Source organism: Hyperolius riggenbachi, chromosome 1, assembly GCF_040937935.1.
Source record: "Hyperolius riggenbachi isolate aHypRig1 chromosome 1, aHypRig1.pri, whole genome shotgun sequence".
NCBI classification, from domain to species: Eukaryota; Metazoa; Chordata; class Amphibia; order Anura; family Hyperoliidae; genus Hyperolius; species Hyperolius riggenbachi.
The window spans coordinates 129,373,407-129,400,781 of NC_090646.1; the positions used below are offsets into that span (position 1 = coordinate 129,373,407).

General features: G+C 43.2%; 1 protein-coding gene across 2 annotated transcripts in view; it reads right to left on the reverse strand.

Annotated features, from left to right (window-relative positions):
* NFXL1 (nuclear transcription factor, X-box binding like 1) overlaps positions 1–27,375 on the reverse strand; it is a 123,113-nt gene that overhangs the window by 12,337 nt on the left and 83,401 nt on the right. For both annotated transcript variants that reach the window (XM_068278535.1, XM_068278534.1), the window contains 5 exons: positions 25,481–25,647; positions 23,307–23,376; positions 7,910–8,014; positions 3,678–3,764; positions 465–518 (listed from right to left, as the gene is read on the reverse strand). In XM_068278535.1, coding sequence (XP_068134636.1) covers positions 465–518; positions 3,678–3,764; positions 7,910–8,014; positions 23,307–23,376; positions 25,481–25,647 — 483 coding nt within the window. The remainder of the gene's footprint in view (positions 1–464; positions 519–3,677; positions 3,765–7,909; positions 8,015–23,306; positions 23,377–25,480; positions 25,648–27,375) is intronic.

Below are 27,375 nucleotides of genomic sequence, written 5' to 3' on the forward strand. Positions count from 1 at the left end.
AGCCGCGTGTGCTGCCTGATCGCCGCCGCTCTGCGGCGATCCGCCGCGAGCAGCGGCGAAAGAGGGTCCCCCCAGCCGCCTGAGCCCAGCGTAGCCGGAACAAAAAGTTCCGGCCAGCGCTAAGGGCTGGATCGGAGGCGGCTGACGTCAGGACGTCGATGACGTCACTCCGCTCGTCGCTATGGCGACGATATAAGCAAAACAAGGAAGGCCGCTCATTGCGGCCTTCCTTGTTTATTCTGGGCGCCGGAGGCGATCGGAAGATCGCCTCCGGAGCGCCCTCTAGTGGGCTTTCATGCAGCCAACTTTCAGTTGGCTGCATGAAATAGTTTTTTTTTTATTTAAAAAAAACCCTCCCGCAGCCACCCTGGCGATTTAATCAGAACGCCAGGGTGGATAAAGAAAAGGTACTGGAGGCTCTAAATGTTCTACATGGCCAACAACAAATGGAAACTGCTAAGCACCTGCTGCCGGCGTTTCTCTTCCTCATTGGCTGCCTTTTCTTCCTCTTCTTTCATCTGCAAACAAAAATACCGGTATGTTCAAAAGTAAGAAATAAATGTGCAGCAGTTTTATGTATTTGTATTATTTATGTATTTGCAAAAGCTATAACAGAGGCTAAGCCTACCATGCAAAACACAATTCTTTTATGTCCTTCTTGATGAAGTGACAGTGTGTGATCCCACACTCACACTTATCCACCACGGAAATAACCAGCTTACATGACATTTCAGCCCAGCCAGCAATCTCCCAGGCCAAGCATATGAGGGAGTCTTCCCTCCTTGAAGAATAACTTTACTTCTAATTTATAACTTCATTTTACACTTTAGACACAGACTAGGTACAGGCCTGAGAACATAAGACTTTACTCTGCAATGTAGGTGGTTTTGAGTTTTACACAAATACTGGTTTCTCTGTTGCAGCGCTGCCCCATTCAACTATACTGAATGGGAAACGCACAGATCTAGGAAAACACCTGTGCTTGGTGTGAGGCTTCAAGATAGTTTAATGTTAGCAAGGCAATGTGCTGCAAACAGGGCTGTGTCATAATACAGTTTCTGCTGATAGGTTAAGGTTACTGAAATTCCGGAGACTTCAATTCTTGTGAATTCGTCCTGTTGTGTTTATAGTGCTGACATAATTAGCAAGATGGCAGATACCTCCACCTCAGCATCCATATAATTAGAGATGGTCAATGAGATGCAAATAAGTTCTACTTGCATTCAGATTTAATGTAGCTTGAACATGGACCAATCACAACTGACAGGAAGTTACAATGATTGGTCCAATTTCAAGCTGCATACAATTTACCAGTACATGAAATTTGAATGCAGGTAGAACTTCTTTTCATCTCATTGACCATCTCTACATATAATGTCCTATTTATCTAGTCACAGACCGCAAGGCCGGTCTGCGGATGGGGTCAATCGATCGGCGTCAGAAATCCTATCACACTGTCATTTTGCTCATCACGAAGCGTAAACCTGACTTCGCAGTTTGATGAACTGACTTGCGGAGGGAGCGTTCAGACGCAAACGGATTCTCCACACACATACAATTCAAAGATCTGCCACCAAGCGGGTTACACAGCCCGCTACTGTAATTATACTAGGACTTCGAGAATGCTCTATTAACCCTTAGCAGTATGCAGGAACCTGGGTCAGATCTTTATATCTGGGCCAGGTTCTCGCATACGGGTTATAAAGGTACACTTCTATTAAAGCGGAATTTAACCCTGCATTTCAACTTTGCTCTAAAACATTATTTACAGCATATTATATGCAAAAAGCATTTTTTTTTTACTAGACCAGCATTGGAAGGGTTAAACACAGAGGTCTAAGGTTCCGGGAGAGATATGCAGAAGTTCAAATTGTTACATTCTATTTAGTTAGATGTATCTATTGATAAATGTTACACACTCTTTGGCTGTCCTCCAAGCTCCTTCTCAGTCAGAGAGATGAGTCACATTCAACACTTAGATACATTTATGTAAACAAAATGTATCTTTGTCAGCTTCGGATGCGTCTGCAGAAATCCCCAGGAACTTTAAAGCTGTGTGTAACCCTTCCAATGCTGGTCTAGTAAAAAAATATTGCATATAATATACTGTAAATAATGTTTTAGAGCAAAGTTGAAATGCAGGGTTATATTCCGCTTTAAACACAGGGTAGCGGTTTCAGGAGAATAGGTACGATTGTGTATATTCAGAACAGATTGTAACCATAACGATTTTTAAGCGTTTTTATAACAAAGTTGCATTACATACATTTATATACACCAATTAAATACACACAAAGCTTAAAAATAAAAGGAATAAAATCGGAAAGTTCTTACTTAGTTATAGCTGAGCAGTCCAGTTTAAAGTAGGCATTAATGTTAAGAGTCCTTGAAACACAGCATGAGTTCGGTCCTCCTTGAACCCAAGCTCCTCTTTAGCAGATGAAATTATGAAAGACAGGGCGGGCTCTGCTGGCCCCCAGATTTATACAATCTTAGAATTGGGGCTGGGTTACCTCCAAACTAGGTGGAAGGAAGGCGGGGTTATCTCCTGGAAGCAAGGTTGCCACCCCCAGACTCAGAGCAAGAAAATGTAGCATTTATTAATAATCTGTGTGACCCTGCCCCAGACTGGCGCATCGCAAATCCGAGGCTATATTCATAAGCGGCCTGCGACCCTGTATCAAAAGGCTACACATTCCTATTCTATCGCATTCGCTCTATGTAGGCTGAATAAAGCATTCTGACTGACCCCTGACAGTTGGGGAACTGTAATTCAGGTGAATAATAGAACTGATTTATGGTTATCAGAAAATGTGTTTTTTGTCTTTCTGTGACAAGCCTATTTTGAATTACAAATCCATTAAAGTTTCCTTTGTCTGAGTGTAAGGTTTTGGAGCGAGCTCTTATCTGGCCAGTTTGATCTGACTTTTGGGAGAGAGGGCTGTGGCAGGAAGTGGTCCTCCCCGGGAGGTCGGGCTACGTGTGAAATTCCTTGCTGACCTGACACAGGATATGGGGGGAAGTTACTGTACTCTGTTTTTAAGAGAAGAGAGGGAAAAGAAAGACATTTGTTTTATTCTACACAGGACTGACAGTAATGGGCTGGACCATTACGCAAGTCGTTGGCGATTGCGCACAACTTTCTGTAATGTTCGTCACATATCTGTTGCATATGTTTTGGTCAGAAGTCTGGCCACTTCGGGTTCTGGCCGGCTAGAATGCGAAGAGGCCGTGTTGCAGCGGCCAATGTTACAAATGAAATTGATGCTGGCTCCGGCTCCTCCCCCTGCCTCTTTCCTCTCACCAGTCTGTCTTGCAGCCAGCCGCAATCCGGCTCCCTTTTCCCCCTCGATGGCTTTGGCTCCTCCCCCTCCCGCCCACTCCTATAACCTCTGGCAGCTGCTATCCCCTAGCCACCCTCTATCTTTATGATTTATGTATTTATTGAATTATATATTGAATTCTATTATCTTTAATTTTTAACATTAGCCAATAACTAGCATTGCCCTCATTCTATACTTAAACTGAAGGTTAACATAGTCTATTGCTAGATGTTACATTAGTGATGGAAGTGAAGGCGCAAAGCCCCATAGGAACACCTCCACAAGAGCTTCTCACGTACTGCTGATGTATCGCCAACCACATAAAAGCAATGGGTGGAATAAGCAGGAATTTACCTCTACAGCTTTCTTCTTCAGTTCCAAGCACAGCGAGTCACACTGCAGAGAAAGACGATCTTCACGTGTGGTGTTACAAGGAAACTCCTAGAATTGGAGCAGAACAATGCTTTGATCAGCAGTCTAGAAAGGTCACTTATCAAGGAGGCACAGCAGAGGAATTATTCCATGTTTTTAAATCTCCATGTGTAAAAATTCCACCCATCATAAATTAAAACATTAAAAGGAAAATCTTACTAATGTAAGCAGAGAAAGCAGCTAACCCCAGATTCCTGCCAGTTCTATGGGGTATTTTGGAAATGTATGTCTTATTTGAATGTTTTTACAAAAGTTGTAGATTTCCCTTTTGTGTGGACACTCACCGAGTGCTCTGATTGGCCAGATAATGAAATCCAGATTGTGCTGAGTGGAGACACAGTGTAAACTTAAATTCAAAGTTATGGGGAAAAGGATGGTTTTGTCAGATGCAATCCCACAAGAAAGTGTCCGCACACAGGATAACCTCACAGCTATGGAAAGGGCATGGAGGAAGACGTAGGTCATCAAGATCAGAGAAAGATTTACCCATGATCATTTCAGCCAAGAGTTGTGGTTGTGTCGCATGTTCTCCAGCCAGTAGAACAGAAAGTAGAAGCAATGCCTGACAGAACTACAGTATACTACACAGAATGATGCGTTACACCAGAATATTTTTTTGAAAAATTATACTGGGATAATGCACTGTGTACCAACATGACACCTTTATTATTGCGCATATACGTGGAAGACAAAAATATGACTGATCGTGGTTATTTTTTTCACTTTAACCTGCTGTTGACTTGCTGTCTGAGGGGGTCTGCCTGGTACTGTTTGTGGTGGTGGTAACATTGTCTAATTACCTTTAAGGTCACTTTGCCTGTGTTATGAGGAAAAAAAACTTGAGCCCACTGTCTTTGCGTTATAATGTAACATTACAGTTAGCCCCGCCCATGTCCTGTCATAGCCACACCCATTTTCCTCACTCCTATTCTGGTTTGGCTCTTCAGTCAAACTTGAGAACCCCATGTTGCCCTTGAGTCAAAAAGTTTGCCCACCCCTGACCTAGATGATGGCAGAACGCTCTCATCATCCTCACATCAACAAGTTATTAAAAATTCAGGCCAGGTTTGCTGGATTAGTTATGATATCCACATGAGAGATGCTTGCAAACCTCTGGAGTAAGTTAGGAGGCTAGTGCAATGAACAAAAATATTCTGAGCTGTTACAGTTAGAGTCACTCCTTCCATAGCTAGCCCTGTTTATTCCTGCCTGAAGCTTGATTATAGTCTTATCACTGTGGTGACTAGCTTCAGTAAACTTTGTTAAATCCCATCTTCAGAGGAAAAAAAGAAAACAATTCTGTTTTGGATGTGTGGAACAGGAAATAGAAATGCTTACAATTTTTACATTTCTCTTAATTCCCGAAGCAGCTCGGGGTGACCCAGAACCTGAAGGTGAGATTTTCTCACTTGCTGGCTCTATAACGTCCTAAGCCTGCTCAGGGTACAGCCTATAGGCCAGAACCCAGTTCACCAAGCCCTTCTTGGCTTTTCCAGCTTCCTGCATTTGTCCAGCTGTGTATTTTAAATTCTCCAATATAGGCAGGGAAAGCAATCAAAACTCAAAAGAGGTTCTACATTCTACCTACTTTCCACTGTATCCATAACTATACATAGTTGGGCATTAAGGTTTGAAAGATGCATGCTGGCAATTTAGCTCAAAGGATTACTAAAGTCATATTAAAAAAAAATATTTCTTTGTTAATCAACACACCCACCACACCAGTCCCACAGAGAAGGGCTGCAGGCTATGTCGCCTTCTTGCAACATATCGTCAGGGTCTGGAAAAACATGGCTAAAGCGATACGATACCTTGTGGGGTTACATTAAAGTGCAAAGCAATTTTTATTTTTCATGAGGCTACTAAATCAGACTTGCTAAACAGTGGGGGTTAAGTACCGTAGTTATATTTTATCTATTTTCACCGGCCAAGACTTCTGCAATAATGATTTGACAGAATAAGACACCAGTTCACTATAAAACAACCACTGATATAGAAGATCTAGGTTGCAGCTTATGTACATGAGTTATTTGTTGCCAAGAGACATGCAGATAGAGGATCTGATACGGATAAGCCTGTCATAAAATGGAAGGACCCACGCTTTCCCATGAACGTCTGATACACTTCCTCATCATCTCATCTTTTGTTTTGTATATTATGGCAATACACCAAGCCACAAAAACACTTGGAGAATACCTCAGATTACATGTTCAAGACACAGGAGATGTTCTCTGGGAAACTGGTTTAGACTAAACTGGACTACACACAATTATGTTTTCTACACAAGATATGCATGATATAAGCAATAAAAATAAACCAATGTAATATCAACCACAAAATGAGAATCTCAGAAAGGGAGCCCAGTATTATAAGACAGAAGCAGGGAATCTCCATCTTCCAGTAATGTATTATGAGCACACACTCCTGAGTCACTATAAATGAGAACGCTACCCACTGTCATTTTGCAGTGGGAGTAAGTGCAGGCAGGGTCAGACTGGGCCACAGTAGTACAGTTTTTTTCCCTCGGTGGGCCCCGCCTCCAGGTCTCTGGTGGGCCCCCCGCCTTGTCTGACAGAGCTCCAATTGCTGCCTGCAGCACCAAAATTCTCTTCTCAGTGCTGTAATCACTCATGCTGAGAGCAGTGGCGTAGCTAAGGAGCTGTAGGCCTCGATGCAAATTTTACAATGGGGCCCCCCAAGCCCTCTATACATAACAATTGATACGACGCACCAAAACCTGCCAATGGCAACTACAGTGTCAGAGGTGCAAGAAGGGGATGGGAAATAGCTTGTTAATGATTACCACTGTTCAAAATATCTATAGAAGTGATTATTATGAGCACAGGGCCAATAGAGAGGTAATACTGTAGTTGAGGGAGGGCCCTTCGGGCCCCCTTTGGCCCAAGGGCCCTGATGCGGTCGCAACCTCTGCGGTCACAACCTCTGCAAAGTAGGACATTACTTTATATTGAAGGAGGGGACTCTGTGCAAAGTTTTGCTGGGCAGCAGTGTCTCTGAATTACAATGCTGCTAAGATCATGTACATTTGGACCTGTCCATAATACATCATGACCACGCCCACCTTCCGGTGCATGGTCACGCCCTTTTTTCACCGCAATCATGGGATGTGTGGGCCCCAGATTGAAATTTCTTTGGTGGGCCCTCAGTGTCCCAGTCCGACCCTGAGTGCAGGTCTGGTTGCCATACATACCTGGCCAGCAGTATTTCTACTTGTTTCTAGAGATGGAATTGCTCTTCCTGTGTGATGTGTCATTTAAATCAACTATAGACTCCCCTAGGAGTCATCAGTAAATGGTCAAAGTGTCCCAGCCAAAAACCACAAACTACATATGTGAGTAATAACCAAGTATCACAAGCACACCTGCAATCACCTCCACCCACATTGCTGAATGGAAATATCTATTGACTTATGTGGACTTTGGTACATATAGATATTGGCAAGACACTGAATAAACACAATGCAAAAATAGTTGGTACTGGACTGTAGCTCTTTTTTTTTTTTTTTTTTTTTTTAAAGCACTTAGGCTCTCTCAGATTCAGTAATTGGTAATAGGATGAAGTATTAACCCTCCTGGCTGTACACAGTTTCTGAGGCTGCGTCCGCGGGAGGGATTTTTTGAATTAAAGTTGTTGTATCCTTTGTAGCTAGCACTAGGCTAGCTACCATTGTTCCCCAAGTCCCCCGCACCCTTCTGATCCCCCTGTTTGCTGCTGCTATACGTTACCTAGCTGCGATCCCGCGAGAGCCGCAGTCTCCCCAATGCACTTCAGTTGTCGATATGTGCGCCTGTGCGGCCCTGGCTGCACCCGTCCTCGATCGCGTTCCCGTTTTCATGGCCATCCTGCACATGCGCAGTACGTTTACACACAGCGTCAGGAGGTTGGTCGAGGATGCGCACGGCAAGGACCAGGCACACACAATGGTGAAAACAAAACTAGCTGGCGGTGGGGGACCGGAGGATCCGTGAATGACTAAGCGGCGCAGGAAGGCTGCAGGGGGCAGGTAGAAGCCCCACGTAAGTGAAATTCTTGTATTTTTTTACGGTTAAGGTTCACTTTAATTGTTTTGTTCAAAAAGCTATACTAGTTTATACCGTATGCTACTCTAGATAGAAAAGAACAAAAGCACAAACCTTTTTAATTCTACGACATGGACATCGAAGCTTAACTTTCTGGACGCATAACAGCAAACAGCTCCCCTGATGACAAATCTCTTTGCATCGGTGCCCACAAGGCAGCTGGAAAAATATAAGACAGCGATAGCGAGATTAACAAAAACAGTAACCAAGAATATTCTCAATAAACAGCCTTACTATGTTTTAAAGTGAACCTAAACCGTACAAAATAAAAAGTTTCAGTTACCTGGGGCCTCTACCAGCCCCCCACAGCCATCCTGTACCTTCGCCGGTCCTCAATTAGCCCCCCCCTTCCCCCTTTAGTATCTGTTCTACAAACTGATTAGTCGGAAGTCCACTGCGCCTGCTCGGCCCTGGCAGCTCGCATCCTCACACGCATTTTCTCTTACTTTGCAAGACGTTCTCACAGAGGTGTACGTGTACTGGGATGCGTGCGGGCAGGGCCGTATAGGTACAGTGGACTGCAGACTCATCAGTTGTCAGACTCACAACTAAGCGCTGGCGGGGGAACGGAGGATCGTTGAGGACTTGTGAAGGTACAGGATGGCTGCGGGAGGCTGGTAGAAGCCCCAGCTAAGTGAAACTCATATCTTTATCTTGTATGCTTTAGGTTCACTTTAAAGAGATTCTGTACTCCATTTTTTTTTATTTAAAGCTTCCATAAGAAAAAAGCTGGTTCTACATAAATGAGTATTGCCCCCTTCAGGTGGACATCTCCTCAGTGTGGGTTCACACACATGTCTATACGGATAAGAAATCTATAGCATATACACTTTACCTAGGCGGAACATTCTGACCTGCTTAAAGGACAACTGAGGTGGCACCTGCTTAAAGGACAACTGAGGTGGCATGTGGCAGGATAAGATAGACATGTGTATGTACCGTGCCAAGCACACAAGTAGCTAGGCTGTGTTCCTTTTTGTCTTTCTCTGCCTGAAAGAGTTAAACATCAGATATGCAAGTGACAGTTTCTGTCCGGGTCGGACTATAAAATAACCCTCACTGATAAGTAATTAAAGCCATAAAACACTTTCCTAGCAGAAAATAGCTTCTGAGAGCAGGAAAGAGATAAAAAGGGTCAATAGTTCATAGATTCTAGCACAAGGCACAAAACTTTTCATTGTATCCTGTGCAAGAGTTCGGGTTTGCTTTAAGAACGTAAAAAGTGCCGGTTTCTGAATGTAAAATCAGCTTGTCATCATTTCATTAATAACCTTTTATGTCGTGTCAATGGGGCTGATTCACAAAGCTTTTCTGTTGAATGATCTCACCTTACTGATCAATTCACAATTTTATCTCTCCTTAAATTACTTAACTCATCATTTATCTCTGCTTAACCGACTTAAATTATCAATTAATTAAATAAGGAAAGATAAATCATGAGTTATCTCTTTACATCATGATTTATTTCTCCTTTTTCGTTTATCTCATGCATTAGCTCTCCTTAAAGTTAAAGAGAACCTGAGACAAGGGAGGTAAAAATAATTCATATTTACATGGAGCTTCTTTGAGCCCCATGACCACTGTTGCCTCCCTCGCTATTCTGAGGCTTCCTAGGTCCCCTTAGGAAATAAGACCATCTTTTTCTTCTGGTCAAGCGATCTGCCAAGAACAAGCTCACCTGTACTGGGCATACGTGAGTAAGGTACTAGGAACATGTCCACTATAACAAAGCGATCATGTATGGAGGATAAAAGCCGTGCACAAGTAGCTTAGTTCAAATGGATATGCACAGACCTCCCAGTGTGGATGCACTCACTCACAGCGGGAAAGAGCCCACAAGAAACATATTCAACAAGAGGGACCCCGTGCTGGAATCCATGAAGCCTCCGTATAAATAGCGGGATACTGAGGTAAGCATCTCAATTGTTTATGTTTGCTTAGCTTCATGTACGTTTTACATTACAAAAAAAAAAGTAATGTGAGGCACAGATAAGAGATTTTTTTTAGCTATTTTCAATTAAAGTAACGTTTCATTTAAAGCTACCATAAGTTGAATATAACCCAAAACAATCTTTTTGACAATTTAGCTGTGGTCGCTGTACTAGTATACTGTACTGCATGGCTCTGTGCAGTAGTCTGTTCTGTCCTATGTAGTGAAGGTATGGTCCGCACAATACCCAGTAGATATCAAACATACTTTACTAAATCACGCATAAAATCCAAACACCATCATGCTGACATGTTTCAGTCACACATTCATCCTTACGGTGGCCATACATGGTACAATAAAAAAGTTCGATTATCCCATTTATTCGATTTAAATGATCGAATCAAATGAAAGTTGAAAAAAAAAATTTCGATCAAGAAATTTGAACGATTATCCCGTTTTTTCGAGAAATATCAGATCGGACATGCTGGAAAAATCTTTATATTCGAACGGAATAATCGAACTAAATTATCTAATTGAAAAAAAATGAAAAATTGTACCATGTATGGCCACCTTTAAATCAGTGATCCTCATCCAGATTCCAGATACCCGAACTTTTTTCTGGTATCCAAACCCGGAATACAGATTCCAGATACCTGGATAAACCTGGAATGCACTATCTGAGCTAACTCAGAAACCTATTAGGTATCTGGAAATAAGTCCAGATACCTAGTTCGGGTACCCGGATAGTGTAACCACCATTGTAACCACCATGGAGCCGAAGCCCTACCAACCAATCACAGAGGGGAACCCTGGTCAGCCCCTCCAGTATATAAGGCTGGCGCCATGATGAGAATCTCGTCCTTGCTTGTGACTGCTCACTGAGAGACATCTCAAGTGCTGTTGGCTAAGCAAATGCTGTATTACTGAGTTAAACCTAACGTTTTTGCGCCTAAACACTTGCATTACACCAGTATTTTATTGTTTTTTAGTTAACTAGCTTGTATTTTGATTTTAGTCAATGTGACAGTCAGACTCAGTGCTGGAGCTGCTAGGCTAACCGCTTGTCTAAAAAAACGATAACGCAGAAATCTGAACTCTAATAGTGCTTAGAGCCAAACCATTATCAACACCGTTTTGTAAAAACTCCTAAATTGTACCCATTTCAGAAGACTTATAAGTTTTCCAGTATTTCATATAAATTTTATGGATGTTCAACTTCCGACTATTCAGTAAAGTTTCAATCATTCTGTTTGATAGTCCTTTTCCCCTAAAGATAGACCTTTCACTAGCCAAGCCGCTAGATTCCAATTTATCACTTGAGGAATGTTCTTCCCTTGAACTGTGATTAGATTGTCCACCATTGGTAACAATATCGGTCCTGCAATCTTCCTTTTCAACATTAGTGGAAACCACGATCTTTTGTCCCAATTGGGTGGAATTAGAATAACCGTTGTCTCTGAATTCATTATCTTCCTGAGAACAAGAAGCAGTATTGTTCAGAGGTGGAAATGCGTATGCAAGCCTGAACTTCCACTTCTGTGCTAGAGCGTCTACCGCCGCTGGGTGGTCCAACACATTCAGTGAGAAGAACATTTTGCATTTCGCATTCCCCGTTTGCGAACAAATCTACATCTGGTATTCCCCACATTTGGGTTAGCCACCTGAATACATCTATATTCAAAGTCCACTCCACGTTCGAAGTTTGAGTCCGACTGAGGAAATCTGCTAGATTGTTCATTGATCCCTTTAGATAAACAGCTGTCAATGACTTCAGATTTTCTTCTGCTAACATTAGAATCTCTAATGCTAAGTTTAGTAACTTGAACCATTTTGTTCCCCCCCTGATGGTTCATGTAGGCCACCACTGTTGCATTGTCTGTTCTCAACTGAACATGATTTTTTTTAGTAAATGCATTGCTGCAATTAGAGATAATTTCACTGCCATAATTTCTCTGTAATTTGAGGACTGAATTCTCAAATGCTGATCCCAAAGACCTTGTGTTTCGAAGCCTTGTACATGTGCTCCCCAACCTAACATGCTTGCATCCGTCGTCTGCACTATTTCTGTTGGAAACTGACACAGTTTTCCCTGAGATAGGACCTGTTTGTTCAACCACCATTGTAGAGATAATTTCACTTGTTCTGATATTTTCACAATGTCGTCTAACATCTAATATTGTCTTTCCCCAATTTTTTAAAATCCACATTTGTAGAATTCTCTAGTGGAGCATTGCCCACTGGATTGCTGGAGCAGAGGATGTTAACAGACCCAGCAGCCTCATTGCCTCGCAGATTGAGATTTCTTCATCCCGGCAGCGTGTCCAACCAGCCCTTAAGCCACCCAGGCTCTCCAGGACTCAGACACTACTACAGAGAAACCTGTTCCAGGGAACAGGAAACATCCATACTGCCGGACACCTGCGATGGGTCTAAACTTATAGAGAGACCAAGTGGGTGTTTCCTGTTTCCTGGGAGGGGTCAAATCTCATAGTTTACCTGTCCTGGAGGGTTACTGGAAAAATAACAGCTTTTTTTCCAACTGCCAAGGAAGCAATATCTCCCCCTGTGCATAGAGCTCTCAGTAATGAACATTCCGTACAGATCACCTGGCAGAACTAAAGATGTCACCACCAGAGATACATTTCAGTATGTAAATTGAGGAGAGGAAAGATTTTACAAAGGACAAACACTGACCAAATAATCTATAAATGAATATTGTAAAATATAAGCATTTTTATTCATTATGTTATTTTCACTGTAGTCCCTCTTTAAGGTTTAGAAGGGGTCAAAAAAAACTGACATGAACTACACCGTACAAATGCACAGCATACTGCATCTAAACACCTCAGTACACAACGCCCTCCCCTCCCATCCTTACTATTATTCCATAGTTACAACAAGAGTTTCAAATGACACAGTGTCAGCACAATTTATATATAAATGAATCATGTGTTCTATATTAGTCAGTTCCTGTTAAAGTGATAGTAAAGCCATACTTTCATAGTGTTCCAGAAGCAGATGGAAATGTAGTCTTTGAGTGATTACATTAATACACCCTCCTATCTGTGCTTCTGCGGGCTTCCTTCCACAGGAAATCTAGCTGCAACCATCAAATTACACCATGTGAAAAGTCAAAGGAAAGAAGCTGAGCGTTGTAAATGCTTGCAGACCTTCTAGGCAGCGCACACAGCACTATACAGAGACCGGCTACAGGCCTGCAATATGAAACAACACTTCTATGAAGCCACAGACACTAGAAAAACACCTCGACGCAGCCAAGAAAACAGCTAATTTCTGGCCATGAATAACCATATCAATCCCACAAGGAAACCACGGAAACACACCAAATCACCAGCAACGTGCTATTACATCCATGCCAACAGAACTTGAGCTAATTGCAGGTGACTGATCTCTTTTCACATTCCGCTTTATTTCCGAACGACAATAAATTCTCTCATCAGGGATTCCAGTCTGAACATTTTCTCAGGCTTTCAGGTTCTCTTCCTAAAGGCATGTGCCCTCGGAGGAAAAGGCTCGCTCTAACATGAGCCGTCACTTCACTATAGTAATGATCTTAGCAGGATCACCTAGGGAGGCTTTTAGATGTCCAAATAGCAAAATACTTTGTTAGGCTACACGTTACACGTTCAGTCCACACTTGTTGGAATTTACCTAATATTAAGGATGATCTCCAGGTAATTCATATATGAGGGTCATCTGGCCAGTAACAGCCATTTTCATGTATTTTATTTTAGACACAGAGGGCTCCTATTCAATCAACTTTTTCTGGAGTTTTCTGTCAGGAGATACTTTTTCATTTAATCTATTAAAGTTTTATCTAATAGTGCCCATACATGGTACAATTTTTTCATTTTTTTCGATCAGATAATTGTGCTCGATTATTCCGTTCGATTGAGATTGCATAGTTGTTTTTGAGGTACCATACAGAAAATCCGGAAAAAATGATAGAATATAAAGATTTTTCCAACATGTCCAACTGGATTTTTATCAATAAAACAGGATAATCAGTTGTTTTTTGATGGAAAAAATTATTTTCGACTTTCGTTCGATCGGTTTTGGAGAGTAAACAGGAAAATCGAATGTCTTTATTGTACCGTGTATGGGCACCATAAGCTCAAACATAGAACCTCTGCTGCGCAGCAAGTGGTGGGTTTAGTAAATGCAGCACTCTTCTAATATCCATCCTATATACCTGCAATAAACAGGCTCAAGGTTGTGCATTAACCACTTAAGTACCAGCGGTCTCAACCCCCTTAAGGACCAGAGACCGCTGGTACAAAAACGCCGGAATCCAGACGGATAACGACAAATCGCCTCACATACCCGCCGCAATCGTCCTCGCTGCCGCACGTCGGGAACCTGGGCCACCCACATTGCCTTCTCTATGACGGCAGAGTTCCTGTGAGCCGGTCAGGAGCAGCTTTCATTGGCTCCTAACACTTTCTTTCAATGTAAGCCAATGGGAGTTGCTTACATTGAAAGACAGATGAATGAAATTGGCTCCTGACCCGCTCACAGGGCTCTGCCGTCATAGAGAAAGGCACAGCAAGTGAGCTGGGACGGGAGATGGTGGGGATTCAGCGGCAAGATCGGCAGGAGCAACGAAAGCGGTGGATGCGCGCAGTGGCAGCTGATTGAAATCTACGCCCTGCCAGCCATGTAACCACCAAAACAGGGCGTTGATTTCAATCACTGCGGTCCTTAACTAGTTAACATATAACTTATTTGCCACCACCAACCACCATGTCTTTCAAGATTGCAAAACCTTGCTGTGAGCTGCGATTGTGAGGGTGAACAAATCATGCACCCCCTTATACACAATGCTCACCAGATATAAAGCACTGTCAGGCGTTACACAACATCTACTTGGTATCAGGACTGCAGCCTGGTAAAGGTCACTCCACCTTAAAGAGAATCTGTATTGTTAAAATCGCACAAAAGTAAACATACCAGTGCGTTAGGGGACATCTCCTATTACCCTCTGTCACAATTTCGCCGCTCCTCGCCGCATTAAAAGTGGTTAAAAACAGTTTTTAAAAGTTTGTTTGTAAACAAACAAAATGGCCACCAAAACAGGAAGTAGGTTGATGTACAGTATGTCCACACATAGAAAATACATCCATACACAAGCAGGCTGTATACACCCTTCCTTTTGAATCTCAAGAGATCATTTGTGTGTTTCTTTCCCCCTGCATCTCTCATGCACTGAAGTTTCAGGCTGCTCATTTCTTCCTGCAAACACCTTTGCCCTTGTCTGTAATTCTTCAGTATGTGAAAGCCCAGCCAGCTCAGAGGAGGATTTATCCAGCTTGTAAAAGATGAGAGAGAAGCTGCCCTAATCTAAATAGTGCAGAGAGGGTCCTGGAAGGGGGAGTTCATAGTAGAACCAGAACACTGAAGAACTTGGCAGCCTTCCAGACACAGGCTGACAAGTCTGACAAGAGAGAGATAAGTTGATTTATTACAGAGACTGTGATAGTAGAACGTGCTGCAGTAAGCCAGAACACATTAGAATAGCTTTTGGAACTTGTAGGATGATAAAAAACAGGATGCAATTTTTGTTACGGAGTCTCTTTAAAGTCGGAAAACCACTGCGCCTGCGCCCTTGCTCCCGCTAACATCACCAGGAGTGTATTGCGCAGGCCCAGTACAGTCTGCGTCTGCACAGTACACTCCTGGTGACATCAGTGGGAGCGAGGACATGGTCGCGCAGGCGCAGTGGTTTTTTGACTTTAAAGTCAGAAATTTCAGAAGTGAACCGGAGGCGGGGTCCGGAGCATCGGTGAGTGGCTGCACGGGCACAGGACGTCTGCAGGGGACCATTAGAAGCCCCAGGTAAGTTCAACTCTCTCCACCTCCCCCCCCCCCCCCTACAGTAGTCCTTTAAGGAGAAATAAAAGTAATTTTACAGGTCCCCATGTAGTGTTAACATACAATAATAACATATTGTATTGAGGCACATAGCTTTCAGGCAGAGTATGAGTACATTCTTCCCACAGCATATCCACCTTCTGACAATGTATGTGAGAAAGAATTTTAGGTTAATCTGTGTGGCTGACTGATGAAGTATTTACATTCCTCCGCACATACGTTAGCCTCTTATAAATAACAGAGTCGGTAGTTCCTGTGATGATTTTCCCCATATGGGGACCCAGAACAAAAAAAAAATATGGTTCTTTGTGATCTCAGTAGAGAAAAATGGTAACAATTGGATTCATATGAAAAGATTTTGCTGTACCTTGCGGTTATGCAATATTACCTTGGCCAGCTAAAATAGCAGCTGGGCAGATGTGTTCGGGTCTGGTCATTCCGCTCATCCCTGGCATGTAATACTTAAAAGGTATAAACACCATCAAAATTCAAAAGAAGGCACAGCAGAGGCTATTCTTCCTGCGCCAACTTAAAAAATTTGGCATGCCTCGGGAGCTGCTGACCAGCTTCTACACAGCTACCACGGAGTCCATACTTTGCTTCTTAGTCATCGTCTGGTATGCCTACGCAACGGCCAGTGACAGACACAAACTGCAAAGAATCATTAGTGAAGCAGAAAAGATCATCGGTTTGCCCCTGCCACCTCTTGATCTCCTCCACACGGCTAGGATGAGGAAGAGGGCAACCAAGATCTCTAGTGACCCCTCCCACCCTGGCAGCCTCTTCTTTGAGCTCCTCCGATTTGGTCGGCGTTTCCGAACTATCCCTTCCAAGGCCACCAGGCGCAGGAACTCCTTCTTCCCCCAGGCAGTTCTACTACTCAACAACACCGACCCCTGATTCTTTCCTCCTAGTCTGCTATCAGCACGCGTGCCATAGGAGCTGCTCCTTTGCCCTCCCTTCTGAATCTCGAACACACTCCATTAGTTAGATGTTATCGTACCGTTAATGCTGTGTATGTGTAATCATGCAAATGTTCTGTTAATGTTGTCAACATATGTAATCTGGCTGTATATGTAACATGTTTAACTGTTGTATTGTGTACTTTGCCTAAGCCATGTGTACCACAAGCAATTCTGAGTACGGCACCACCGTGCTTGGCGAATAAATCCATCTTGTATCTTGTATATTCCACTTCAGAACAAAATCCTGTACAACATTCATCACTAAAGCCATTTTGTAACTAAATGGTGTCCTGGGGTCATTTAACACTATGGGCTTGATTCATTAAAGCGCGCTAACACAGTTAGCACGCCTAAAAGCTTTGCACATGAAAACTAGGTTGCTAAGTAGTTTGCACGGGCAAAGCGGTTACTGATCGTGTGCTATTTGGTGCGCGTGAAACGTTGCACCATCCGCGTGCAAAGTACGCTTATCAGGCTATTTTGCAGTGCAACGTTTTACGCACAGCGCTAAACTTTGTGCGCATATTAGCGCATGCGACGGCACTTTGCATGTGCTAAGGGGCTTTTCACTGGCCTGCTAACACTTAGCACGCTTTAGTGAATCAAGCCCTATATCAGTTGCTCTCAGTTATAACTGAAAGAAAACTGATTTTCATAGTAAATTCCATGTTTTCCTATTGCTCGGTTCACACTATACACATTTTAACAAAACTTTTTTTACAATGCACTACTATGGAAAGATAAAATACATCATTTTTTCAGCATATAGCGCAAGAGGCTTTAGGCCCCATTTCCACTTTACTCCAACAGCCACTTGGGGCACATACATGGACGGAGGAAGGAGCCCAGAGCAAGCAGCAGCCACAGACAGTTAATGTATAGTGCAGTGGGCACCGGGAGTGGTGGACTTTGGAGGGGGGGGGGGGGGGGGACGGCAAATTGAACATTAGAGGGGCAGTACTTGGCTACACAACTTCTGAGTTACTCCTATCTTTATTATTGCCTGAGGAAGCGGGTTAGAGACCCGCAAAACGTGTTGCATTTGTTCTGGACTTCAAATTGAATCTTGTTTAAACCATACATAGTGGTTGTGTTTGGTTTTGGGGAGGTAAGTCCACCCTTGCCCCCCAACTTTTATCTGTTTTTACCTATGATCAATTTTTACTCTGCTGGCGCCTCTGTTTCCATTGCAATTAGAGGGGCAGCGTTGGGCCAGCAAGGCAGCGGATGTGGCATCACAAGGCCAATTCCGGATCGATTTCAGCATGATCAGGAATCAGCATGTGGTGTATGGGGCAGCCGACTGATCTCTCTCTAATCAGATTCAATCGGAGAGAGATTTGTCTCTTTGTCAAATCTGCTCATCACAGATAGATGAATGGCTACCTTAAAGAGGAACTTTCAAAGAAACTGTCATTCTGTAAGCCCCACATACCTATAGAGATTTTAGCCAGCAACAATAGAAAGATTTTCAGAAGTCTCTTATCACAGCCTGTGTGAAAGGAATACCTTGTGCATCAGCTTTTTGTAACAAAAGTCGGCGTCAAGGTCAGAGCTGTACCATGTAGATAGGTACCACCTCTCTGTCAGAGAAATGATTTACTGTTTGTTTCTGCCCTGTCCACACACATACTGTTTTTTCACAGATCATATGAGAACAGCTGAGAGATCTTTCATCTACAGAGAAAGGATCTGAAGAGAAGCACCTGTAGGACCTGTACTTTATTCCTGTAATTGCATGCTTACACCCACCATTCAGAATAAGAACTTCCTGTCTGTAGTCTCTGTTTTCTTTACACTACGTGAGGCAGAGAGACACAGGAACAGCTGATGAGTTATTTACACACTATTTGATGCTATATTTCTGCTTTCTATCATTCTGAAGACATTCAAGTCACAGGATTATAGCCATTGAGGACTTTTTCTATATGCTGGATATGCTGGACACAGTCCTCCATAGTAATGCCCCCAGTGAAAACTGTTCTCTGTAAATGCCCTTTTTTCTTCACATAAAAAAAATAAATAAAAGCCTCTGTATTGTTACTTGCTAGTAATTACTGAAAATATATGTGGCATTTAGAATTTTAGTTAACTTTGATAGTTGTCCCTTTAAGTAGGCCTTATCAGCAAGTAATCAGAAAGTGTTTGGGCCCGTTCACACTGCACGCGTTTCCAGCCGCGTTTTGGAAACGCGTGCAGGAGACCGACATGCATGACATCAGACAGTGCATAGAGTGCACTGTCTGATGTTCACACTGCATGCGTTCCGGACCTGTGCGGTCCGGGAACGCATGCTGCACGCAGATTTTGACAAAACGCGTGGCTGTCCCGTGGGATCAGCCACGCAACGCACACAAACGCGGATGGCCATGCGTTCGTACGCGTTGCGGTCCGCACGCGTTCCGCACGCATGGCCATCCGTATTTGTGATCTGAACGGGCCCTAAATCAGGGCCGTCAGCTGTCTGAGCTGTGCCTTTGTTCCGTGCTAATATGTAAACACTACGTTTTTTGCGGTCGATTCTCTGCGCAATCGATTCTCTGCTCGATTCTCTTATCTTCTGCTCGTTTTTCATATCTTTTATCCATTCACTTCTGTGAGAAATTGAGCTGAAAACAATCGAGCGTAGAATCAGACATGACGGAATTTATCTATCGAAGGCATCTATTGGAATGATTCTACCGCAAAACCAAAACGTGTGTTCCCAGCATAAGCTTCCGGTAAGTTGTAACAAATAAATATTTTTCTTTAAAAGTTATTATGCGGTTTTCTTTTAGAGGAGAGTGGAAGTTCTGAGTTTAGGTGCGTTTTAAGCCCAAAGTAACATATTAACTTCCTCCTGAGTGACATGACTGTACTCTGTAAAGCACTGAGGAAAATGTTGGTGCTATGTAAATACACATTAATACTACACAGCACATTTGATTCTAGGATGCCCACCTCTGACAAAAGCCAGCTGTAGCAACCCCGTTTTTATTTCATATAGAGCAAGTAGACATTCATGAAACCAGTGGAAAACGTACTGTGACGACATTTTGCCATTAAACTGTTTTTCCTAAAGCAGCAGGGACAGCCATACTATCCGAGGGGAAAAAAATGACATATATAAGTAGATAAATACGTTTTCTACTTACATATAGCAAAAAAAGAGAAAACTGTTCCTAGCATTTTCCATTTTTACTTCTTCTGACTGAAGGCAATCCTGATGTAATTTCCTCCCTTACTCTTTTTTTCTCCAAGAAACTGCACTGTCATATCTAGCTTGGTTTGTAAATACATGTGAGCACAGTATAGATCATAGTTCAGCAGTTTCTCTCTTCTCAGCCTCATGTCACACTGAGCTGCCCTCAGCTAATCAGTAAGGAGCAGGAATGTGGGTGGGGAGATGACAAGCTTCCTTCTTGTCAGCAATGTACCAAAGAAAGCCAGGCTGACAGAGATATTATTTATTATAGCAGACACCTTTCTGATTATATTGGAATGCTTGCAATGCAGGGTAAGGTTGCAGGCTGCATAATAAACACAGAGCACTGGGTAAATGGAATTTGACTTTTTGGCCGACAATCAACACACAAAAAAAAGAAAGAAATCCTGAACAGTAGATAGTCAAGTTTTTAATATCTGTGCTGTCAGAGGTGAACAAGATTAAAAATGTAAGAGATTTTGTGCCTCTAGTAAGAAAAATGATGTCTGTGACAGTTTATATTGTCCTTCAATAAACTGCACAATGTTATCTAAATATACAGATTCTGAAATGTCAGCTGAAAAAGAAGCAGAGATAATGGCTGCATAATTGCCTGACAGCGCTCTGATTCCCTTCTAATGTATTAGCGAAGATCTGACTTTCTCTAATCCAACGCCACAAAACGTATTTTTTTTTATTGATTCCCTGAAAATAGCTCAAGTAAGGCAGGAAGGTCACACAGCACTGAGCTGTGACATCTACTAAATACAACAGTCTCAGCTCAGCACAAACACAGGTCCTGCTTCATGTGGTATCAACCAATAGGTCAACAGGGGTAGAAACAACCATTTTTTTTCTTTCGTTATTTAAAACATATGTTGAAGGTAAGATATTTAATTTACAATATTGATAACATACTTGTTAAAGCTTTAGAAAGTAAGCAGGTATTACTGCGTTCCAATAACCCTCACAGAGGTTAGAACCCTGTAAACATTCAGAAACAAATGCACATAGTGCAAAGTATTGCCACAATAAAGCTGTAGTCCGCACCACGTGTATGCACTCCTGGGGGTAGTGCCACCACCTTGGGAAAGATGTAATCAGACTCCCCCTATGTGGCCCCACTCACCAGAAGCGCGTCTTGTCACACTTTAGAAAAGGAGTGTCAAGGTTCCACAATCTACAGCATGGTTTACAATGCGAGCCAAATTGTTTATTAAGGTTAAATATTTATTGAACAATCTCAAAGGAAGTGATGTAACTACTGTATAGTTATACAGTAAAACCTTGGACTGAGAGTAACTTGATTTAAGAGCGCTTTGGAATACAAGCAAACATTTATGGCAGCACGGTGGCGTAGTGGTTAGCGCTCTCGCCTTGCAGCGCTGGGTCCCTGGTTTAAATCCCAGCCAGGTCAAAATCTGCAAAGAGTTTGTATGTTCTCCCCGTGTCTGTGTGTGTTTCCTCTGGGCACTCCGGTTTCCTCCCTCATCCCCAAAACATAAAGATAAGTTAATCGGCTTCTCCCTAAAATTGGCCCTAGACTATGATACATGCTCTGCACGGTACATACATAGACATATGACTATGGTAGGGACTAGACTGTGAGCCCCTCTACTCCGTACAGTGCTGCATAATACATCGGCGCTATATAAATACTTAAATAAAAATAAACACATTTTTGGGAAATTTTGACTTGATATACAAGAAATGTTTTGATACACAAGCAAAAAAAAAAAAAAAGTATACATGCGCCATATCATCACAACTGAGCCGATAGTTCTTCTCCCTTTTGCGCTGCAGGATTGTACTTAATTGCCCGTTCACACTGCACGCGTTTCCAGCCGCGTTTTGGAAACGCGTGCAGGTGGCCAAAACGCACGACATCAGACATTGCATAGAGTGCAATGTCTGATGTTCACACAGCATGCGTTCCGGACCTGTGCGGTCCGGGAACGCATGCTGCACGCAGATTTTACAAAAACGCGCGGCTGTCCCATTCACTTTTCAGTGATGGGATCAGCCACGCAACGCATACGAACGCGGACATGCGTGCGTTCGTACGCGTTGCGGTCCGCATGCGTTGCGGTCCGCATTTTGTAGTCTGAACGGGCCAGTGTAGAGACTGTGCAAAGTCACATTTCCATGAAATCCTCAAAAGTAACGGTCATTGGATAAGTTCCTTGTTAAGGCCACACACAAAAAAAAGGTTGGGGCGAGCCAACAGACAGCAATGATTCTATTAGTTCTAGTGAAAGGCTTGTATACATTTTTATTTTATACCATTGTACTACAACTGTTTTTGAATTGTGGAAAGAATTAACTGAATTACCATTAACCCTTATGGGGAAATTCACTTTGATATAAGAGTGCTTTGGATTACAAGCATGTTTCCGGAACATATTAAGCTTGCAAACCAAGGTTCCACTGTAGTTGAAAATAAAGAAAACCTTGAGCATCTCCCACGAGGTGATGGACTATTTTAAAACAGTCAGGTCTGTTAGACTTTTACTGCCCATGGTAAGTAACCGCAAGATAGAAAAAACAGTAATACATTTTAACCTTCCTGGCGGTAAGCACTAGCTGAGCTCGGGCTATGCCGCCGGAAGGCACCGCTCAGGCCCCGCTGGGCCGATTTGCATAATTTTTTCTTTGCTACAGGCAGCTAGCACTTTGCTAGCTGCGTGTGCAGTCCAATCGATGCCGCTCCCCGCCGATCCGCCGCTATCCGTCGCGCTGCAGCTGCCCCCCCCCCCCCAGACCCCGTGCGCTGCCTGGCCAATCAGTGCCAGGCAGCGCTGAGGGTTGGATCGGAGTCCCCTTTGACGTCACGACGTCGGTGACGTCATCCCGCTCGTCGCCATGGCGACGGGGGAAGCCCTCCAGGAGATCCCGTTATTTGAACGGGATCTCCTGATCTCCGATCACCGGAAGCGATCGGAGGTGCTGGGGGGATGCCGCTGAGCGGCTATCATGTAGCGAGACCTTGTCTCGCTACATGATATAAAAAAAACAAATAAAAAAAAACCGGCTGTGCTGCCCCCTGGCGGATTTTAATAAACCGCCAGGAGGGTTAATCCAGAATAAACATTTTATGCATTTATTTTGCGATAATGGTCCTTTAATAAAACATGGACTTAAATTTTAACTTTCGAATTACAAAAAAAAAATAATAGAAAAAGTATCAGAGATGCCAAACTGTATTGACAGACCCTATTGGCACCACCAGTCCCCCAAACTACATTAACTCTGGTTTCGTTTACAAAATGGCAGCTTCTACTGTCTGTGGCAGACATGTAAACCCGAAAAAAGGGCCCTGGGAAGTAAATTATTACACATACCCAGCCAACAAATCCAGATAATAAATACAGCTCATTACACACAGGCCACAATGTTCTTTTCGTACGGGAAAATGTATCCAAGTCACAATTAATGAAAAAGTCTAATCAGGGAAATCAAGGACACAAGACTAACTCTTACCTCTTTTGGGCACTGGTTTTTGCATGAAGTCAAAACATTCTTTTCCTTTTCACCAGCCAATGTAAGTTTTCTAAAAGAAAGAAAACATCTTCATTGCCTGAATGATGAACTGCCATCCAACATCCAGCAGCGTGTACAGCTCTAGACATTCCTCTGAACATAACAACCATATTTCCTTTTAAGCAACCTAACATGTAGGCTCACAAAACAGGTAACCATGGATACAGGGATCCAGCAACCACTGGGATCACAAACAAAGGACACTAAGAAATATTATAACAAGAAGTCCACTCAACACTGGTCTCTTCAAATGCAACAATGCTTTATCAAAGGACCACTGAAGCAAGAGCGATATGGAGGCTGCCATATGTATTTCCTTTTAAGCAATGCCAGCTGCTTGGCTATCCTGCAGATCCTCTGCCTCTAATACTTTTAGCCACAGACCCTGAACAAGCATGCAGTAGATCAGGTGTTTCTGACATCGCTGTCAGATCTGACAAAATTAGCTGCATACTTGTTTCTGGTGTTATTCAGATACTTCATCCAAATAGATCAGCAGAGTTGCTAGGCAACTGGTATTGTCAAAAAGGCATCCTCCACATTCTTCACATAAGAGTTGTCCTTTAAGGTAATCTGGTCATATGACTAAGGCTATTGAGGCTACAACTAAAGACCCAGCAGGGTCAGAAACGCATCAGCTGTTCAGTTGCACTGCCTCTCCAGGTCTGTATTTTGTTCAGACTGCCTTAATAAAGGATTGTTGCATTTGAAGTGGCCTGTGTTGAGCGGACTTTTGGTTTTACTGTTGAGTAATTCTGCTATTGAGGTTATGGCACCTAGAAGAAGACCAAACTCTACACTGCGATACAGCAAGTAGTAACCTGGAGGTTGAGCGGACATGTATTTCTAACTGATAAACATACAAAAGGTAAATGCTGCAACATTTTCTAGATTTGATTAGAACTAGATAGATTGTATTAGCATACAGTGAAAGTGTCTAGAGATTCCACACCATATCATGAGCCATCCTTAAGACCTTGGACTCACTTGCAGCAGTGTTTCAGGTGGAAAGTATCCAGGCACCCACTAGAGAGTTTATGTTGGAAGTTCTTCGTGCTGCGGGTAATAGTGTCGAAGTGGCTTGGTCCACAGCCTCCTACCAAACCTAAATTGGTTAAGCAAATTGATACCGCCCTGCCCTATAAAAAGCTCATATATATTAAAATAAATGCCTCCCCAAAATTTCACATTTGAGACACTGTACAGCTTGCAAGCTAACTATTGCTAAATAAGGTCACAAGTTTGACCGTGCATTATAAATAATTTTACAACAATGAGCAAATTCAAGCCAGGATCAGAAAGCTGGGTTCCTAAAGGCGAGGGAAGAGAGAGAGGAGGGGAGGAAAGAGAGCAAGTAGGGGAGGAAGAAAAGGGAAGAGAAAGAGGAGAGACGGGAGGAAAGATAATGGAGGGGAGGGAGGATAGAGAAGAGAGAATGGAGGGGAGGGAGGATAGGGAAGAGAGAATGGAGGGGAGGGAGGATAGGGAAGAGAGAATGGAGGGGAGGGAGGATAGGGAAGAGAGAATGGAGGGGAGGGAGGATAGGGAAGAGAGAATGGAGGGGAGGGAGGATAGGGAAGAGAGAATGAAGGGGAGGGAGGATAGGGAAGATAGAATGGAGGGGAGGGAGGATAGGGAAGAGAGAATGGAGGGGAGGGAGGATAGGGAAGAGAGAATGGAGGGGAGGGAGGATAGGGAAGAGAGAATGGAAGGGAGGGAGGATAGGGAAGAGAGAATGGAGGAGAGTGTAGATAGGGGAAAGAGAGAGGAGGAGGAGGAGGAGGAAGAGAGAAAGGAGGGGAGGGGAAGAGAATGGAGGGGAGGGGGAAGAGGGAAGGAGGGAGATAGAGGGAGGAGACAGAGGAGGGAATGGAGGAGAGCAAAGGAGAGGAAAAAGAGAGAGAGGGAAAAGGTGGTGAGGTGAACAGTGAGGTAAGATGGAGGTGAGCTGGAGCAAATGAGAGAGAAGAGACAGAGAACAAGAGAGGTGCTGAGACAAGAAGTAAAAGACAAAGGCAGAGCGAGAGACAGAAGACAGGGTAAGTAGAGAGAACAAGAGACAAGAGAGGGTTTAGAACATTCTTCAACAAACTATGTATACATTTATTTCTTACATGCACTCAATATAAAGATTGCTGATCTTGCAGTGGCATTTGGTCCTGAACATCTGAACACATGGTGGGCAGTCCTGGGGGTGACATGGTAGATTGCAATGGTGTGGACAGCCTGGGGGTCTAGGTTTTGAACATTCTTCATCACACACCAAGCATTCTGGACCAGCCTAGGAAAAGCAGAGTTAGTACCTGCTAACGATGTTTTCAACAATCCTTCAGGGCAAAGGTGAGACGTAGCTCCTCCCAGGAACAGGAACAGACAGCACTTCCCCTATAAAAAAGTCACATGGTTAGTCCACCCTCAGTGCGTTTAGCCAAGTACCCGACAGGTGAACATTCCACTACCCATAACCGTGCAACTATCAGACACAGACAATTAACACCCGGGTGGGATCGTTGCCCTGAAGGATTGTTGAAAACATCGTTAGCAGGTACTAACTCTGCTTTTTCCCCACAATCCTTCAGGGCAAAGGTGAGACGATTAACAAGTAATACAACCTCAGGGTGGGACCAATGCTTGGAGAACGTTTCTACCAACCGCCTGGTCGTGTGCAGACATTGCATCAATTCGGTAATGACAGATGAACGTAGAAAAGCTTGACCACGTTGCTGCTTTACATATTTGCTCAGGCGAAGCCCCTGCATTATTAGCCCAAGAAGCTGCCCTAGCTCTAGAAAAGTGAGCTTTAAATGAAGCAGGAGCCTCACTTCCCATAACTCTGAAAGCTTCTATAATAGCTAACCTAATCCAATTAGCTATAGTAGATTTAGAAGCTATCTGACCTACAGTTTTCCCTGAAATAAAACAGATAAGGAATCGGTCTTCCAGACATCTGCAGCTCTGTTCAAGTATGCCAGAACACATCTTCTAACATCTAATGAGTGAAAAATCCTCTCTTTTCCACAACTTGGATTCACAGAGGGTAGGCAAAATAATATCCTGCGACCTGTGAAACCTAGACATAACTTTTGGACAAAACTTTGGATCCGTCTGTAATACTAACCTATCCTGAAAATAAGGACTTTTCATAGACAAGGCCTGTAGCTCACTAACCCTTCTGGCTGTAGTGATGGCTACTAAAAATACCGTCTTTAATGTAAAAAATTTAAAAGAACTGTCCCCTAACGGCTCAAAAGGACCTTTGGACAGCCCCTCTAATACTAACGATAAATCCTAAGGAGAAACGTATGGCTTGTAAACTGGCAGTTTCCTAGATAGAGCCTTCCGAAATCTCAGTATTGGAGAGGAAGACAAGGGGATACCTGAAAAAGCAGATAAGGTAGCAATCTGCACCTTAAGCGTACTCACAAATATTTTTATCCCAACCGTCCTGGAGAAACCAGGACTGCTGGGACTGACAAGCTATCAAACTTAGAGCCAGATAACCAAAGATGGAAAGTCTTCCAGTATTTCAGATAGATCCTCCTAGTAACTTCCTTACAGCTAGTAACAAATGTAGAGGCTGCCTTCTCAGATACTCCCAACTTTTTGAGTAAGGCTAATTTAAGATCCAGACTAACCGATTCAATTTTCCTGGATGCGGATGCCACAGGTTCCCTTGTAGCAGTAGATCCGGCCTGCAAGGAAGTCTCCAAGGGTCTTCTGATGCTAACCTGAGAGCTGAAAACCAGCTCCTTCTCGGTCACCAAGGTGCTATCAAAATCATCCAATTTTGACAACCTCTCCATTTGCTGATGACCGCGGGAATCAAATTGAGAGGAGGAAATGCATACAGAAGTGGAAAGTTCTACTCTTGAATGAATGCATTCACCCCCCTGCTTTGATCTCTTGGATTGAGAGAGAAAAAAATCTGAATCTGGGTATTGTCTTCTGTTGCAAACAGATCGATTGACGGTGTTCCCCATCGTTTTATGATGTCTGCGAAAACACCTCC